The sequence below is a fragment of the Anolis sagrei genome, chromosome 7 (assembly GCF_037176765.1).
Source record: "Anolis sagrei isolate rAnoSag1 chromosome 7, rAnoSag1.mat, whole genome shotgun sequence".
In the NCBI taxonomy this organism is placed as follows: domain Eukaryota; kingdom Metazoa; phylum Chordata; class Lepidosauria; order Squamata; family Dactyloidae; genus Anolis; species Anolis sagrei.
Window position 1 is genome coordinate 24,032,762 of NC_090027.1, and position 18,258 is coordinate 24,051,019.

Below are 18,258 nucleotides of genomic sequence, written 5' to 3' on the forward strand. Positions count from 1 at the left end.
TATTACTACATTTATTATTTTATTTTATTATTGTTATTTTTACATCTATTATTTTACTCTATTACTGTTATTCTTGCATTTCCATTATTTTACTCTATTATTATTATTATTATTATTATTATTATTATTATTACATTTATTATTTTTCTCTAGTTATTATTGGAAGGATACATAAGCACATTTACATTGAAGAAGGTTAGAAGAAGGCCAGCTGCGCCCGTACCTCGGGAAGTCTGACTTGGCCACGGTGGTACACGCTCTGGTCACATCCCGCCTTGACTACTGTAACGCTCTCTACGTGGGGCTGCCCTTGAAGATGGCCCGGAAGCTTCAGCTAGTCCAGCGCGCGGCAGCCATGTTACTAACAGGAGCGGGACGCAGGGAGCATACAACGCCCTTGTTGTTCCAGCTCCACTGGCTGCCGATCTGCTACCGGGCCCAATTTAAGGTGCTGGTGTTGGCCTACAAAGCCCTAAACGGTTCCGGCCCAAAATACCTTTCGGACCGCATCTCGGCCTATGAGCCCACGAGGGCCTTGAGATCGTCTGGGGAGGCCCTTCTCTCAATCCCGCCTGCTTCACAGGCATGTCTGGCGGGGACGAGAGAGAGGGCCTTCTCGGTGGTGGCCCCCCGGCTGTGGAACACCCTCCCTGTAGACATCAGACAGGCGCCCTCCCTTATGTCTTTCCGTAAGAGCCTAAAGACATGGCTATTTGAGAAGGCATTTAACTAAGTGCTACAATAATTGCCAATGACGACTGGAACAGAATATGGATTACGAGATTGGTTATGATTCTACGATGAGACGGAGCGGATTATTAGTGTAACTATATTATTGTTGTATTATTGATATGTTGATATTTCGTTATTGCTTTATTGTAAATTGTCTTTTATATGTTGTACACCGCCGTGAGTCGCCCTAGGGCTGAGAACGGCGGTCAACAAATGCAGCAAATAAATAAAATAAATAATAAATAAATAATGGTTTAATCACAGTTGGACAGCCTAATCTTACATTATAGTTTTATGTATGTATTCAAAACCATTTAACCTACGGATGCCTCAATTAATATCATTTTATTGCTATCTATTTTTAATTTGAAATTGACCAGTCACTGCTGCATTTCCCACCCTCGGCTTATATTTGAGTCAATACGTTTTCCCAGTTTTTTGTGTAAAATTGGGTGCCTCAGCTTATATTTGGGTCAGCTTATACTCGAGTATATACGGTATCTCACACCAGAAGCAACTTGCAGTTTCTCAAGTCACTCCTGAGACACAAAAAAAAGTTCAGATGGAAGGTCTAGAGCTAATGACATTTAGATAGAACAAGATCCATGACAGCACATTACAAGGACTGAGAGGAAAGGAAGAGAAAGCACTTTCTCAGAAAATGACATGTTAATTTAGTAGCAGGCACTCCAGGAAATAATTAAACATGGCAAGCATTTGTGTAATGAGTGGCTGTGTCAAAATGGATGACAAAACCACTCACTGGTATTCCAGGGTCTCTTAGGTATATCACTTCTCTGTCTCTTATTAATCCAAGTATCTCACTGTACAAGTGTGAACTCACCGTCCCCTGGGTGTGGTGTCGGGAAAGGAGTGCACGGCGGCAACCAGGTTGTGGTGATGCAAAGAGACGTGGCAAAGGGACTCGCACAATTCTGGCAGCTGCCAAAAGAAAAGATACATCTCTTACGGAGGGTTACACACTGAACCAAGGCCTACCTGCAAAAATAATGACAGATACAGTGCTTGTGATGCTCAGATATTGTTCCTTTTTATTCTGGGGCCTAAACACCCTAAAGAAGGCAGATTCCGACAGATCTTGGAAGCAAAGCAAGGCCAGCCCTAGTTAGTATTTGGAGAACGCCAATGAATTCCCAGTGCTGTAGAGGACATTTCAGAGGAAGGAACTGGCAAAAACACCTCTTGTTTAAGAAAGCCCTATGAAATTTATGGCGATTTGAAGAATGCTATAGTTCACCCTTCACATTTGCAGGGTTTAAGGGCACAGAATTCCTACAAAAAGTGAAAACCCACAAATAAACAAAAGTTATACAAAATTGCTAAAGACAATACTTTGAACATGGTTTGATTTCGCAGGCAATGTCCTATTGCTAGTAGTAGTAATCTTATGAGCAATGTGTTGAAGGCTTTCATGGCTGGAATCACTGGGTTGCTGTGAGTTTTCTGGGCTGTATGGCCATGTTCCAGAAGCATTCTCTCCTGACGTTTCGCTTGAATCTATGGCAGGCATCCTCAGAGATTGTGAGGTCTGTTGGAAACTAGGCAAGTGGGGTTTATATTTCTGTGAAATGTCCTGGGTGGGAGAAAGAACTCTGGGTTGTTGTAGGTTTTTTCGGGCTATGTGGCCATGTTCTAGAGGCATTTTCTCCTGACGTTTTGCCAGAGGTGGCCCTAGGTAATTTTCAACAGTTAGCAAACAGTATTTTGGCACCCCCCCCCCCCCCCAACCAATCACTAATATATATATTCTGTTCGTCGTGGGAGTTGTGTGTGCCATATTTGGTTCAATTCCATCATTGGTGGAGTTCAAAATGCTCTTTGATTGTAGGTGAACTATACATCTCAGTAACTACAACTTGCATATGTCAAGGTTTATTTTCCCCCCAGAGCGCCTCAAGAGTGCCCCTGGGCAAAATCATACTGCGAATGCTTACTTTGCGTAATGGGTTGAGCCGCCCCTGCGTTTCGCCTGCATCTATGGCAAGCATCCTCAGAGGTAGTGAGGTCTGTTGGAACTAGGAAAATAGGTTTATATACCTGTGGAATGACCAGGGTGGGACAAAGGACTCTTGTCTGTTTGAGCTAGGTGTGAATGTTTCAACTGACCACCTTGATTAGAATTTGATGGCCTAGCAGTCCCTGGGGCAATCTTTTGTTGAGAGGTGATTAGATGTCCCTGATTGTTTTCCCTCTGTTGTTTTGCTGTTGTGATTGTAGTTTTTTAATACTGGTAGCCAGATTTTGTTCATTTTCATGGTTTCCTCCTTTCTGTTGAAATTGTCCACATGCTTATGGATTTCAATGGCTTTTCTGTGTAGTCTGACATGGTGGTTGTGAGAGTGGTCCAGCATTTCTGTGTTCTTACATAATATGCTGTGTCCAGGTTGGTTCATCAGGTGCTCTGCTATGGCTGACTTCTCTGGTTGAAGTAGTCTGCAGTGCCTTTCATGTTCCTTGATTCGTGTTTGGGCACTGCTGCTTTTGGTGGTCCCTATGTAGACTTGTTCACAGCTGCATGGTACACGGTAGACTCCTGCAGAAGTGAGAGGATCCTTCTTGTCCTTTGCTGAACGTAGCATTTGTTGGATTTTCTTGGTGGGTCTGTAGATAGTTTGTATGTTGTGTTTCCTCACCAGCTTCCCTATGCGGCCAGTGGTTCCCTTGATGTATGGCAAGAATACTTTTCCTCTGGGTGGATCTTTGTCTTGACTCTCGTGGCTTGTTCTCAGTCTTGCTGCTCTTCTCTGAGGTGGAGTCTCCATTGGCCTGTAGAGCCCAGTTTAGGTGGTTCAGTTCCTCTTGGAGGAGGTGGGGTTCGCAGATTCTTTTTGCACAGTCTGCCAAGGCTTTAATGGTGCTTCTTTTTTGACTTGGGTGATGGTTGGAGTTTTTATGTAGATATCTATCTGTGTGTGTGGGTTTTCTCTAAACGATGTGACCCAATTGTTGATCTGGTTTACGGATGACTAGGACTTCATTGCAAAGAACTCTGTTGGAGCTATGTGTGAATGTTTCAATTGGCCACCTTGTTAGTATTTGATGGTCTGACCGTTTCCAGGTGTGGCTTGTTACTGCCTGGGCAATCCTTTGTTGGGAGGTGATTAGCTGGCCCTCATTGTTGCTTGTCTGGAATCCCCCTGTTTTTGAGTAGTGTTCTTTATTTACTGTTTTGATTTTAGAGTTTTGAATACAGTAAACAACAACAACAGACAACACTCAAAAAGCAGGGAGATTTCAGACAAGAATCAATCAGGGTCAGCTAACACCTCCCAACAAAGGATTTCCCCAGGTAGGAAGCAGCCAGCCTTAGAAGCCTTAAGGCCATTAAATGCTAATCAAGGTGGTCAATTGCAACATTCACATTTGCCTCAAACAGACAAGACCTGGACATTCTACAGATATATAAACCCCATTTTCCTTGTTTCCAACAGACCTCACAACCTCTGAGGATGCCTACCATAGAGGCAGGCGAAACATCAGGATAGAATGCTTCGGGAACATGGCCATACAGCCTGGAAAACTCACAGCAACCCAGTAATTCCAGCCATGAAAGCCTCCAACAAAACACTGACCCAAAGACTGCTAAAGAGGCGTTTATCTAGGTCCTCCAGTGTAGTCCTATGGTCAACCTCCATCTGAAGCTGACTGCAGAGTCACAATGGAGGAGCTAGAGCTTCCTAGGGATAGCATGTAATCAAATCTGCAGAAGTCAAACCTGAAGGGCCAACTATACTGCTATATTCCCTAACCATCTATTAGCAATTATTTTCCCCTGCTTTGGACAGTGTTCAAGGCTAGAATTGGATCAAGGGCAGACAGCTGTGCCGAAGGAGTCAAAACATGGAGCCTGGCTTTGCCCAGCAGGTTGCCGTGACCCCAGCCAAGGCAGGCGAGTGGGTCCCAGCCAAAAGCACGCAAAGCCAGCAGCGCTGCCAGGCTCCGCAGGGAATTGTGGAGCCGAAAGCTGAGCCAGGCCTTCATTAAGCCTCGCAATTAATTAAGCGGCTAAATGGCTGCCTTCAAACAGAGAAGCAAGATGCAAACTGGTGACATCAAGACTCCAATACACAAAGGACAGGGATGGAGAGAGAGAGATACCGAACTAATAGGTTCCAAGAGAGGATAGTTTGCACCCTTTTGTTGCACAACGTTTTTGAAGCTGTCAAGGAATGTATCCGCACTGCGGGAATTATAGCAGTTTGACACCACCCTAATTGTTGTGGCCGAATCCTATGGAATCCTGAGATATGTAACTCTGTGAGATATTTAGGTACCCGCAACAGAATGCTCTGGTATCATGGTATCCATTTCTAAGCTAAAGAGCCATGACACCTCCAAGGACTTGTGGCCAGCATGACTGCATGGAGCACCATTACCTTCTCGATGTGGCAATACCTATTCATCAGCTGACATTTGCATGTTTTCAAACTGCTAGGTTGGCAGACGCTGGGGCTGATCTGGCCAGGGTGATCCATGCCTTGGTCACCTCTAGATTGGACTACTGTAATGCGCTCTACGTGGGGCTGCCCTTGAAAATGGCTCGGAAATTCCAACTGGTCCAACAGGCGGCGGCCAGGATGTTAACTGTTGCTCCTTACAGAGAGAGGCCAACCCTCCTGTTTAAGGAGCTCCATTGGCTGCCGTTCATCTTCCGATCCTAATTCAAGGTGCAGGTGCTTACCTACAAAGCCCTAAACGGTGTGGGACCCGCCTACCTGCATGACTGCATCTCTGTATATGATCACTCCGTTCATCTGGAGAGGCCCTGCTCACGATCCCTCCTGTGTCGCAAGCGCGTTTGGTGGGGACGAGAGACAGGGCCTTCTCTGTGGTAGCCCCCCGACTGGGACTCTCTCCCCAAGGACATCAGACAAGCCCCAATGTTGGCAGTCTTTAGGAAGAGCTTGAAGACCTGGCTGTTCCAGTGTGCCTTTCCAGAATAGGAAACTCCCAGCATCATGTCCTAAACACACTTTATTAGAGATTTAAGATTGCCTGCACATTGCACCTACCCTAAAATCCTTGCATTTACCTGTCATGTCCAGCACTTTTAATATTTATTCATTACATTTGGCCCGGCCCTAGTTTTAACTGTGTCATGATGCTTTATTGTTTATTGCTTAATGTTTATTGGTTTGCTTGAGTTTTATTGTGTATTTGTTATTCTGTTGTTTTATTGAGGGCCTTGGCCTATGTAAGCCGCACCGAGTCCTTCGGGAGATGTTAGCGAGGTACAAATAAAGTTAATAAATAATAATAATAATAATAATAATAATAATAATAATAACAACAGCAGGAGCTCATCCCGCTTCCTGGATTTGAACTGCTGACCTTTTGGTCAGCAAGTTCAGCAGCTCAGCGGTATAACCTGCTGCACCATCAGGGGGAGAAAAGCGGTATATAAATGTAGTATTAAAAGTTGTTCTGAGTAGAAATCAAGGCAAGCCAAGAACAATGAGCATCACCTTGGGTTTATTAGAGAAAGGCGGATGTTTGAATCGATGCATGACTAGCATAGAAAGGGTGGCAACTCTGTTTATAAGTCCACAGGCCAGAGAAGAGGCTACCTTTCCAGGCCAGTCCTGGATGCCTTCAAGCAGGAAGAGCAGCAGCTGCTGGAGGTCCACACTGGGCTGACTGCGCAGGCTCCTGTCCAGTCCTACCCGGCAGAGCAGTGTGAGGAGGGCCAGGCGTTCTTGGTCCAAATAGCAGTGAGGATGGGATACCGCACACAATGTCAGGAACTAGGAAGGAAGGGAGAAAGCCACATTGTGTCAGGAGGATATGCTAGAATGTCCCCACAAAGGCTCCAAACTATGTCAGGACAGGAAAAAGAAAGGGTGGGGTGGCAAGGGGGCCAGCAGGGGGTTGCTTCCCCAAACCTGACCCACCTGGAAAGTCACCAAGAAGGGCTCTTCAAACACATGTCTCATTTCCACATCTGCAGGCTTCCTGGGAAGCAGCTGCTGCATAGGAACAGCCTTATGTGGAACAAAGAGCCACATGGCAGCGGCAACAGCTGCAGCCCAGGGAGAGGAGGGGCTGTGTCTAATTACACATCACTTGGATAAAATAAATGAGTCAATTGTCTAAAATATTTAAAATTAACTAGGTATTTTTAATTACAAAAATGTGAGTCAAGCACTGAAAGGGTTAAATGGTTGCAATGACTCAGCAAAAGCTGCAGTTCTATATAAGCAGGTGTGCCTGTAGCTTACTAGCCCCTCAGTCTGAGATAAACCTCAGTGGGAGAAAGGTTATTAATCTGGCTGCCAAACATTGGACAAGTTGTAGTTTCCAGGCCATCTTCAAGGGTAGCCCCACGCAGAGTGCATTGCAGTAATCCAGTCTAGAGGTAACTAGGACGTGGACCACAATGCTCAAGTCAGACTTCACGAGGTATGGTTGCAGCTGGCACACAAGTTTGAACTGTGCGAAGGCCCTCACGGCCACCGCCGACACCTGCGCATCAATAGAGGCTTAACCACCGGCTGCTTAAGGCAGGACGGAACAACTCCGATGGTCTATTTGCTGCAGACGCTATGTGGGCTGTTGAGAATACTTTCCTGGCTGCTCGCAAAGCTGTGGAGTAAGCATTAATAGCGGCTTTAGCCCGTGCTTGATCAGATACGTCGCAAGATGCACTTTAGACCCCCTCCTCCAGCGCTTCATCACAGCCAGCTTCTCGGTGAACCAAGGAGTCGGAGTGACTCCACGCAACGAGAGGGGATGTTCGGGAGTGATCGTGTCAATCGCCCTTGTCATCTCGCTATTATAGCGATCAACATGACAATGGAAGAATATTTTGCTCTTCCACTCTGACTGTCCCACCATCCACAATAAAAACAAGGTCCAGCGTGTGTCCCACCTGATGTGTGGGGCCAGATATTACTTGAGTCAGCCCCATGGTTGTCATGGCAACCATGAAATCCTGAGCTGCGCCTGTCAATGTGGTCTCAGCATGGATGTTAAAGTCTCCCAAAACTAAAAGTTATTGGGAGGCCAAGGCCAAATTTGGGACCACTTCCGCTAGCTCAGACAGGGAAACTGCTGGGTCGCGGGGTGGATGGTACACCAGCAGGATCCCCAGACTGTCTCGGGCTCCCACCTTCAGGTAGACATACCCGAACCTCAGAGATTGCGGAACGGTGCAGCTGATCAGGGCGATGGACTGCCAAAAAGATCACCGTGACCCCTCCTCCCCGAAAGTCACCAAGAAGGGCTCTTCAATGACTTGTCTCATTTCCACATCTGCAAGCTTCATGGGAAGCAGCTGCTGCTTAAGAACAGCCTCATGTAGGACAAAGAGCCACATGGCAGCAGCAACAGCTGCAGCCCAGGGAGCGGATGGGCTGTGTCTAATTACACATCACTTGGATAAAATAAATGAGTCGATCTGGTCCAAAATGCCAGCTTGCAGACAAACAGATGCCCAGGGTCCATACTAAGTCCTAGAATCACAGAATTATAGACTTATAGTTGGAAGAGACCACAAGGGCTATCCAGTCCAACCCCATTCTGCCATGCGGAAAGACAGAATCAAAACTCTCCTGACAGATCGCCATCCAGCCTCTGCTTAGAAACCTCCACCAGACTCCAAGGCAGCACATTCCACTGCCAAACAGCCCTTATTGTCAGGAAGGTCTTAGTGAAATCTCTTTTCCTGCAAATGGAATCCCTCTCTCTGTGTCCTAGCAGAAAAATCCTTTCACAAACTTACCCAAAAAGTGGCAATTTTGGTAACTCCCTCCCAAAACAAGATTTTTTTCCAAGCTGTGATTAGAGCAGAATTGAGGAAATGTGCCTGCTAGAGGAATTGGACTACAACTCACACCATTGCCACTGCTCTACCTGAACAAAAGATCCAAGGAGTTGTTGTCTTTAACAAAAGGTAACGTTTCCAAATTCTGGTTCTTAGTCACGTTCCAAAAACAATAGCCAACTATGCACTAAGGACAGCAAAGCATAATCAAATTAGCCTTTCGTTTAATTGAAAGCGTGCTGGGGACATGAATAATAGCATAGCAGCCCTATGGATGTACTGGCCAAGCAAAGTGCAGATCCCTGCCTCTCTCAGTCCTTTGCCAAGTTGTTCCTTGAGCCAGTCGCCTGCCCCAAATCCTGGCCCCAGGCCCTGTCTGTCCAAGGCTGTTCCTTGCCTCTTTGACCCAATGTCCCTGGCCCCAGTCCTGAGTTTGGGGCTTCATCCGAATGTGCCTCCAGTCTGAACTCTACATCCTGCAAGTCCTTGCTGCTTGCTTGCATTGCACGCTAAAGACTGGGACCAGCTCTATGACGCAGACTTTCGGGTATTATTTGAACTCAACCATTGTCTACTTTCACACCATGTACACAACAAAGGGAGACAACTGATTCTTCAATCCAGACCCAGCCCATGTTGCTCTTTGTTTCAGAAACTATCTGATGCTGAAGACCAGCAATCTTTTTCTTTCCTTCCTCAGTTGAATACATGCCTTTGTACGGACCTACTTAGGCAATTCCTCATAGCCAGAGGAAGATGGTCCTCCAAGTGTAGTGCCTTGACGGTGGATACGTAGGTGGCTGTGGAGATCTATTCTTGATGTGCATGTTCTTCCGCAGTGAGGGCATCGCTTTCCAGGTGGAAGGCAGTCTTGGTTGGGGTTGGCTTGACGCGCCTTCCGCTTGGCACGTTTCTCTCTTGCACCCTCCATTTATGCCTCTTCAAATTCCACAGCACTGCTGGTCACAGCTGGCCTCCAGTTAGATAGAGCACTCAAGGTCCTGGGCTTCCCAGTTCCTGGTATCTATGCCACAGTTTTTAAGGTTAACTTTAAGCCCATCTTTAAATATCTCTTCCTGTCCATCAACACTACATTTTCTGTTCTTTATTTGGGAGTAGAGTAACTGCTTTGGGAGGTGGTATCTTTGGGCATTTGGACAACGTGGCATTCAGTCCAGTGAAGTTGATGGTGGAGGAACATGGCTTCAACATAGCCCCTTCCATAGAAATCTTCAAAAAGAACCTTAAAACCTGGTTCTTCCGCTGCATCTTTGATGAGTAGGTATATAATCCCACATGAATTCTCTGCCTCAAAGTTCTGTCATTGGAGTGTACGTCCCCCCTCATGGGGAAGCTTGCTTCCACAACTCCCGCTAAAATGAGCCCTCCTCCGTAAATTACCTGTTTCCCTCTTTTATCTTGCCCAAATTTTTAATTAGTTTTAATCAGTTTGTCCTCCATGTTGCCCGCCCATTATTATTTGCCTGTGCATATTCTTTATTTTTCATATTGTTACGTATTCATGCGTTTTATGTAACTATGATGTTATTGTCTGTTGTTCGCGTTTTTGGTTTTTCTTTATTGTAATTGTCATTTGGGCTTGGCCTCATGTAAGTCGCTCCGAGTCCCCATTGGGGAGATGGTGGTGGGGTAACAAATAAAGTTTATTATTATATATTATTATTCAATGCTGGTGGTCTTTGCTTCTTCCAGCACGCTGACATTTGTCCGCCTGTCTTCCCAAGAGATTAGCAGAATTTTTCAGAGGCAATGCTGATGGAATCGTTCCAGGAGTTGAGTGTAACAGGGTTGGGAGGACACTAGCTTTATAAACAAGCCCCTTGGTATCTCTACAGATGTCCCAATCCTCAAACACACTCTGCTTCATTCGAAAGAATGTTGCACTCGCAGAGCTCAGGTGGCGTTCTATTTTGTGGAAAGGTGGCTGCCAAGGGAGTGAAAATAGTCAACATTTTCTAACATTACACCATTAAGCTGCATCTCTGGCATTGCAGAGGGATTGGTTGGTGCCTTCTGCTGGAAGAGCATTTGGTTTTCTCAGTGTTCAATGAGAGGCCGAGCTTCTTGTATGCTTCTGCAAAAGTGTTTAGAGTGGCTTGTAGGTCTTCTTCTGAATGAATACAGACTACGTTATCATCAGCATATTGGAGTTCTATAACAGATGTTGTTGTGACCTTGGTTTTGGCTTTCAGTCTGCTGAGGTTAAATAGCTTGCCATCTGTCCAACAGATGATTTCCACTCCGGTGGGAAGTTTCCCACCAACAAGATGAAGTATAATAGAAATGAAGATGGAAAATAAGGTTGGGGCAAGAACACATCCCTGTTTGTTTGTTTGTTTGTTTGTTTGTTTGTTTCGGGTACTTCTACCCCGCCCTTCTCAACCCCCTAAGGGGGACTCACGGCGGCTTCCAACCGGCATGCATTTGATGCCTACAATTCAACACAATAAAAAACATAGCAACAATAATTATAAACAGTTAAAAACATTACATTAATACAATAAAAAGCCAGCCTGGTGGCCGTCATTTTGCCAAGTCCATAATTAATAAATTCATTCTGCTTATCATAGTCCGTTTCCAAAGCTTTACTCGTCATTGTCCTTGTCAATCTGCCAGATTACTCAAAGGCCTGGTCCCATATTCATGTTTTTTATTTCCTTCTGAAAGAGAGGAGGGATGACAATGATCTAATTTCCCCGGGGAATGAATTCCACAGGCGGGGGTCCACCACCGAGAAGGCCTTGTCCCTCGTCCCCGCCAATTTCATCTGTGACAAGGGCAGGGCTGAGAGCAGGCCCCCCCCAGAAGACCTTAAATTCCTAGGCGGGACGTAGAAGGAGATAGGTTTGGACAGGTAAGCTGGGCCGGTGCCGTATAGGGTTTAAGTTAGACAGGCGCCCTCCTTGTTGGCCTTTCGGAGAGGCCTGAAAACATGGCTCTTCGAGCAGGCCTTCAACTGAGAGTATCTTGAACGACACTGGAATGGACTAGGATTACGAAATTGGCTATGACCCCAGGACTCGACGAAGCGGATTTTTAGTATAAGTATATGTTACGTTGTATTGTCTGGTTTGTATTGTCTAGATTTATTGTACTCTGTCTTTTTGTTGCTGTTCACCGCCCCGAGTCGCCCTCGGGCTGAGAGGGGCGGTCAATAAATGCAAAAAATAAATAAATAAATAAATAAATAAATAAATAGGTCAAGACCACCACTTTGAATTGTGCTCGGAACTGAATCGGCAGCCAGTGGAGATGACATAACAGAGGGGTGGTATGCTCTCTGTATTATGCTCCAGTGAGAAGTCTAGCTGCCGCCCGTTGGACTAGTTGAAGTTTCCGAACAGTCTTCAAAGGCAACCCCATGTAGAGTGCGTTGCAGTAATCTATTCGGGATGTAACAAGAGCGTGGACCACTGTGGCCAGATCAGACTTCCCAAGGTACGGGTGCAGCTGGCGCACAAGTTTTAATTGTGCAAAAGCTCTCCCTGCCACCGCCGAGAGCTGGGGTTCCAAGCTCAGCGATGAGTCCAGGATCACTCCCAAGCTGCGAACCTGCGTCTTCAGGGGGAGTGTAACCCCGTCTAACGCAGGCTGTAACCCTATGCCCTGTTCGGACTTGCAACTGACAAGTAGGAGCTCTGTCTTGTCTGGATTCAGTTTCAATTTGTTAGCTCTCACCCAGTCCGACACAGCAGCCAAGCACCGGTTCAGAGTCTGGAGAGCCTCCTTGATGACAGATGAGAAGGAGTGACAGATTTGGACATCATATGCATAAAGATAACATCTCATTCCGAAACTCTGGATGATCTCCCCCAGCGGCTTCATGTAGATGTTAAACAACATCGGGGACAGAATTGAACCTTGTGGGACTCTACACAACAATGGTTGTGGGGTCGAACAGGTGTCACCCAGTAACACCTTCTTGGACCGTCCCTCGAGAAAGGACCGGAGCCACTGCAGAGCAGTACCCCCAAGTCCCATATCTATGAGGCATCCCAGAAGGATACCGTGGTCAACGGTATCAAAGGCCGCTGAGAGGTCCAGCAGAACCAACAGGGACACACTCCCCCTGTCCAGTTCCCGATTTGACACCTGAATCCACTTTAAATAGGTCACTTTTGGAACCATTGCTGTCCAAGACTGTTGTCAACATGTCATCATGGAGGAGTCGCAGGATGTACATAAATTTGTCATGGCACCCAATTTTTTGGAAGATGGGCCAGAGAGCACTGTGATTCACTATGTCAAATGCCTTTGCAAGGTCAATGAACACCATGTATCCCTGCATTTTTCTTGGAGCTGTCGTGCAGTGAAGATCATGTCCACTGTTCCTCTGAAAGGGTGGATGCCTTTGTAGCAGTCATTACATTAGCAATGTTTGTGGTACTTTTTGTGTCCTGTCACAGGCAAAAATGCAGAGGGATCTGGAGAAGGGTTACATGATCAAGTGAAACGTGGAAAACCTGGTTCTAAAATATTGCAGTCATTGAGGTTGGTTTATGGGAATGCTGTTTTGTCTTCAGCCCAAGTCTGCAGGTGTTCAAGGACAGAAAGAAGAGCACTGAGAGCAAACAGCCCGCAGGGCGTCCTTCTACTTCAAGAACTGAGAACAATGTGGACTGTGTAAAGGCTCTTTCGTAGAGGGACCAAGCTTAAAACGTCCCTCAAAGGACATCATTTGGGGACAGCTGAAAAGGTCCAGGCAGCTGCGATGAGGGCTTTGAACAAAATCTCAAGACTTCTGCTACTGATATGAAGAGTGGCAGCTTCACTGGAATTGCTGTATTCAATCACAAGGACACTATTCAAAAGGGATGGACTGCAATTGAATGTATGTTAAAAAGAATTACCTGCATATACTCGAGTATAAACCAACCCGAATATTAGCTGAGGCACCTAATTTTACCACAAAAAACTGGGGAGGGAAATGTATTGGCTTGGGTCTAAGTTGAGGGTGGGAAATGAAGCAGCTATGGGTACATTTCAAAATAAAAATATATACCAATAAAAAAAACATTAATTGCGGCATCAGGAGGTTAAGCGGTTTTGAATACTTACTTAAAACTCATTTAAGATAAGACTGTCTAACTCTGATTAAATCATTATTCAAAACTTCAATGTAAATGTGCTTATGTATCCTTCCAATAATCACCATAGTTTATTTTAACTACACATTTTGGGGGATATGCTGTGTGTATAAAAATGAGGAAAAGTGGGAAAGACTGGCGCTGAGAGAGGAGAACAGGAAAGCGTGCACTGTGCTGAGAGAGGAGGAGAAGAAGGTGCGTTGTGCCGAGAGAGGAGAGGAAGGCAAGAGAGGAGGAGAGGAAGGCACACACTGCACCGAGAGGAGGAGAGGAAGGTGCGCGCTATGCCGAGAGGAGGTGCGTGCTGCACCGAGAGAGGAGGAAAGGAAGGACCATGCTACACCGAGAGAGGAGAAGAAGGTGTGCGCTACGCCAAGAGAGGAGGAGAGGAAGGCGTGCTGTGCCGAAAGGAGAGGAAGGCGAGAGAGGAAGAGAGGAAGGCGCGTTGTGCCAAGAGAGGAGAGGAAGGCAAGAGAGGAGAAGAGGAAGGCACGCACTGCACCGAGAGGAGGAGAGGAAGGTGCGTGCTATGCCAAGAGGAGGAGAGGAAGGTGCGTGCTGCACCGGGAGAGGAAGGAGCATGCTACACCAAGAGAGGAGAGGAAGGTGTGTGCTACGCCAAGAGAGGGGGAGAGGAAGGCGCGCTGTGCCAAGAGAGGAGAGGAAGGCGAGAGAGGAAAAGAGGAAGGCGCGCACTGCACCGACAGGAGGAGAGGAAGGTACGTGCTATGCCAAGAGGAGGAGAGGAAGGTGCATGCTGCACCGAGAGAGGAGGAGAGGAAGGAGCATGCTACACCGAGAGAGGAGAGGAAGGTGTGCACTACGCCAAGAGAGGAGGAGAGGAAGGCGCGCTGTGCCGAGAGGAGAGGAAGGCGAGAGAGGAGGAGAGGAAGGCACGTTGTGTCAAGAGAGGAGAGGAAGGCGAGAGAGGAGAAGAGGAAGGTGCGCACTGCACCGAGAGGAGGAGAGGAAGGTGCATGCTACACCGAGAAAGGATAGGAAGGTGTGCGCTACGCCAAGAGAGGAGAAGAGAAGGCACGCGATGCGCTGAGAGAGGAGGAGAGGAAGGTGTGAGCTACACGAGAGAGGAGATGAGGAAGGAGAGCTGGTTTGTTGGCAGGAAGGCGTGGGGATGAAAGAAGCTCTACCCCCAGGATCCTCACCCAAATGTCAGCCAAGGGGGGATTTTCAGCCTAAATAAAGGGCGGAAAAACTAGGCTTATACTCGGGTATATACTGTAAATCATTCTCATTACTATTGTGACAGGTCACATTTTTGTGTCACTGGTTATAGTTATCTCTTGGTCAAAAACTCCCCAGCAGTCCAAGGACAGCTACCAATATGAATATTCTTGTTCTGGCTGAATGTACGAGAGGCAGACCTGTTGCTCACGGGATATAGCTCTGCCAGCTTTGCTTCAAGCCTGTTCCCTTGCTTGAAGTGGGACAGAGCAGAGGCCACAGGATTTTGGCCCACACTGTCTCTGCAAAAGCTGGACCAGGCCTGGATGAAAGAAACAATGCAAATCAGAGAGCTATTCTAATGAATTATTCACACCTGGGAAGGGAGATTTACCATATGCTTTGAAGCGGTTTGCAAAGTGGTTAAAGAAGGAAGTGGTGCACCAAAGGGGGACTCCAGGTGCAAAGCGATTGCTTTGACACAGATTCTGATCTGATTTAAAGCAGAGTAACACTCGCTCCACGACTTGGCTTCTGACCTAGGATGTCTGGGGTTCGCATACACCCGTCTTTCCCTTTGCAGAAGCCAGATTGAACAAAAGGTATCTTATGTACAGCTTTCTTTTTCCAACTCTCATAAAGAGGCTCCTGTTCTGAAGTTTAAACCATGCTTGGCCTTTGAATAGCATCTTGCAAAAACCCTTGAAACTTGGTCTTTCTCCCCAGCATTTTTATTTTCCTAGTGTGCCAGATCTCGGGGCTCATGCTTTCACACTGGGGACGTCTCTGGCTAACAAATCACTCTGACACTTTACTACGGCGCGCTGATTTCGGCGTGGACGACGTCTTCCCCTCTTGAAAATCCTAATCCCCTAGTTAGCATCATCGCGGTTTAACTACCGCAGGGATGATTGCAGTGTGTGACAAACAGGGGATTAGAAAGATGGGAGGGAGACTAACTGGCAGCAGCAGAGATTGAGAAGGAGCTAATCTGCAGACAGCAGGAACGCAACTAGTTGAAATAGAATCAAAGCAAAGGCTGTATAGTGAGGGCACTCCCAAGGCCTAGTTGCAAAGACCCTGGGCTTCTGAAACCAATTGTGACGAGAACATATTTGGAATTGGGTTTGGTTCTGCTCACAAAAGGATTTCAGAATCTTCTACATTCTGGTGTATTATAAAGCATGCTAATTTCCAGTCTTTCTTGAAGAGCTTCCTTTCTCATCAGAATTGTCTTAGTAGATCAGCGTTTCTCAACCTGAGGTCCAGATTCCTGGGGGGGCGGGGGTGTCAGGGGGGTGTCAGAGGGGTTGCCAATGACCATCAGAAAACACATTATTTTCTGTTGTCATGGGGGTTCTGTGTGGGAAGTTTGGCCCAAATTTGGACCATAAGGAAAGCTGAGCAATTGAAGATAGACATTTTTGAACTGTGGTGTTGGAAGAAAATCCTGAGAGTGCTTTGGACCACAAGAAGATCCAACCAGTCCATCCGCTAGGAAATAAATCCCAACTGCTCACTGGAGGGAAGGATATTAGAGGCAAAGATGAAGTCATTTGGCCACATCATGAGAAGCCAGGAAAGCTTGGAGAAGAGAATGATGCTGGGGAAAATGGAAGGAAAAAGGAAGAGAGGCCAGCCAAGGGCAAGATGGATGGATGGTATCCTTGAAATGACTGGCTTGACCTTGAAGGAGCTGCAAGTGGCCACGGCAGAGAGGGAGCTCTGGCGTGGGCTGGGCCAGGAGGTCACCAAGAGTTGGAAATGACTGAAGGAATAAACAACAACACAAGATCCAGCGAACACTGCACAAATCCAGTATCCACTTGGTAGTGGGGTGGGAGTGTTACTCCAAGCTTTATCTAGGAGAGGGAGAAAACAGTACCGTATATTCCGGCGTACTAGACGACTTTTTTAGCCTGGGAAATCCTTGCTGAACTTGGGGGTCATCTAGTATGCCGGGTATAAAGATTCTCTTCCTGTTTTGGGGCCAGGCGAGGGAGGCGGGCAACTGCCTAGCTGCTGCGCTCCTCCAGTGCCACTTGTCTCCCACTGCTGGACTTCAGCCTCACCAAGGGGCTCCTCCACTCCATGCCCGCCTTGGTTATCAGGGTAGCAGTGGCAGCAGAGGAGGCGATATACTCATTCGATGGCCACGTTGCCTCCTCCTCCGCCGCTGCTGCACTGACAGCCGAGGCGGGCATTGAGCGAAAGAGCCGCTTGGCAAAACTGAAGCTCAGCACCGGGAGGCAAAAAGTGCTGGAGGGCAGCCCATTCCGAGGCAGGCCTGGAATGGAGGAGGCTTGGTGAAGCTGAAGCCCGGCAGCAGGTGACAAGCGGATCCGAGGTCTGCCCTCCAGCACCACTTGTCTCCCAGTGCTGAGCTTCCTCCTCCATTCCGGGCCCGCCTTGGCTGTTAATGCGGAGGAGGATGTGGTGATTCAGCCGTTCGACGGCTGAATCGCCTCCTCCGCATTGAAAGCTAAGGCAGGCCTGGAATGGAGGAGCCTCCTCCATTTCACGCCTGCCTTGGCTGTCAATGCGGAGGAGGAGGAGGTGATTCAGCCATCCGGTGGCTGAATCGCCCCCTTCTCCCCTGCCGCCTCCTCTGCATTGAAAGCTAAGGCAGGTCTGGAATGGAGGAGAAAGCTCAGCACTGGGCTCCTCCACTCCAGGCCTGCCTCAGCTTTCAATGCAGCGGCGGCGGCGGAGGAGGAGGTGAAATACCCGCCGTATGGCTGAATCGCCTCCTCCTCCCCTGCCCCCTGCTGAAGCCAGAGCGGGGGGGGGGGCGTTACCGTGAGGGGCAGGGCCGTCCATGGGGGAGGGACTGGAGCAGCCAGAGAGGCTGGAGCTGCCCCCGCCCCCCCCCCCCCCCGATGCTCTAGCTTTGGCTCCTGCGGCAGCTGTTCTGCGCTTGAGGGCAGAGGTGGAGCCAACTCCATGCTGGCAATTGTGAGGACAGCCCAGTAGGCTACCACCCTGCTGGCCTGGTAGTGCAGCCTGCCGCTCCTCCTTCTCGTCCCCTCCCTCCCTCTGCCCTCCCTCCTCCTCAGGCATTTAAGGTATGTGTGCCAAGTTTGGTCAGATCCATCAGTATTTGGATGCACAGTGCTCTCTGGATGTAGGCGAACTACAACTCCCCCTAATCAATGTGAATTTTTCCCCAAAGGCCTCCAGTATTTTTTGCTGGCCATGGGGACTCTGTGTGCCAAATTAGTTCCAAATCCTTCATTGGTCGAGCTCAGGGTGCTCATTGTTGCTGTTGGGGAAAGGACGTTAGACCTGGCCCTGGGCTCACTCTAGATAAGGTAAAGGTTTTCCCCTGACATTAAGTGCAGTCTTGTCCAACTCTGGGGGTCGGTGCTCATCTCCATTTCTAAGCTTAAGAGCCAGCTATGGAAAAGGGGTAGGCTTGTACAGTGAGTATATCTCAAACTCCATATTTTAACT

General features: G+C 47.6%; 1 protein-coding gene across 1 annotated transcript in view; it reads right to left on the bottom strand.

Moving 5' to 3' along the window:
- FAM178B (family with sequence similarity 178 member B) overlaps positions 1-18,258 on the bottom strand; it is a 219,152-nt gene that overhangs the window by 144,112 nt on the left and 56,782 nt on the right. Inside the window, exons 5-6 of the mRNA XM_067470607.1 lie at positions 6,321-6,497; positions 1,577-1,674 (exon numbers count right to left, since the gene is read on the bottom strand). Of these exons, the coding sequence (XP_067326708.1) occupies positions 1,577-1,674; positions 6,321-6,497 (275 nt within the window). The remainder of the gene's footprint in view (positions 1-1,576; positions 1,675-6,320; positions 6,498-18,258) is intronic.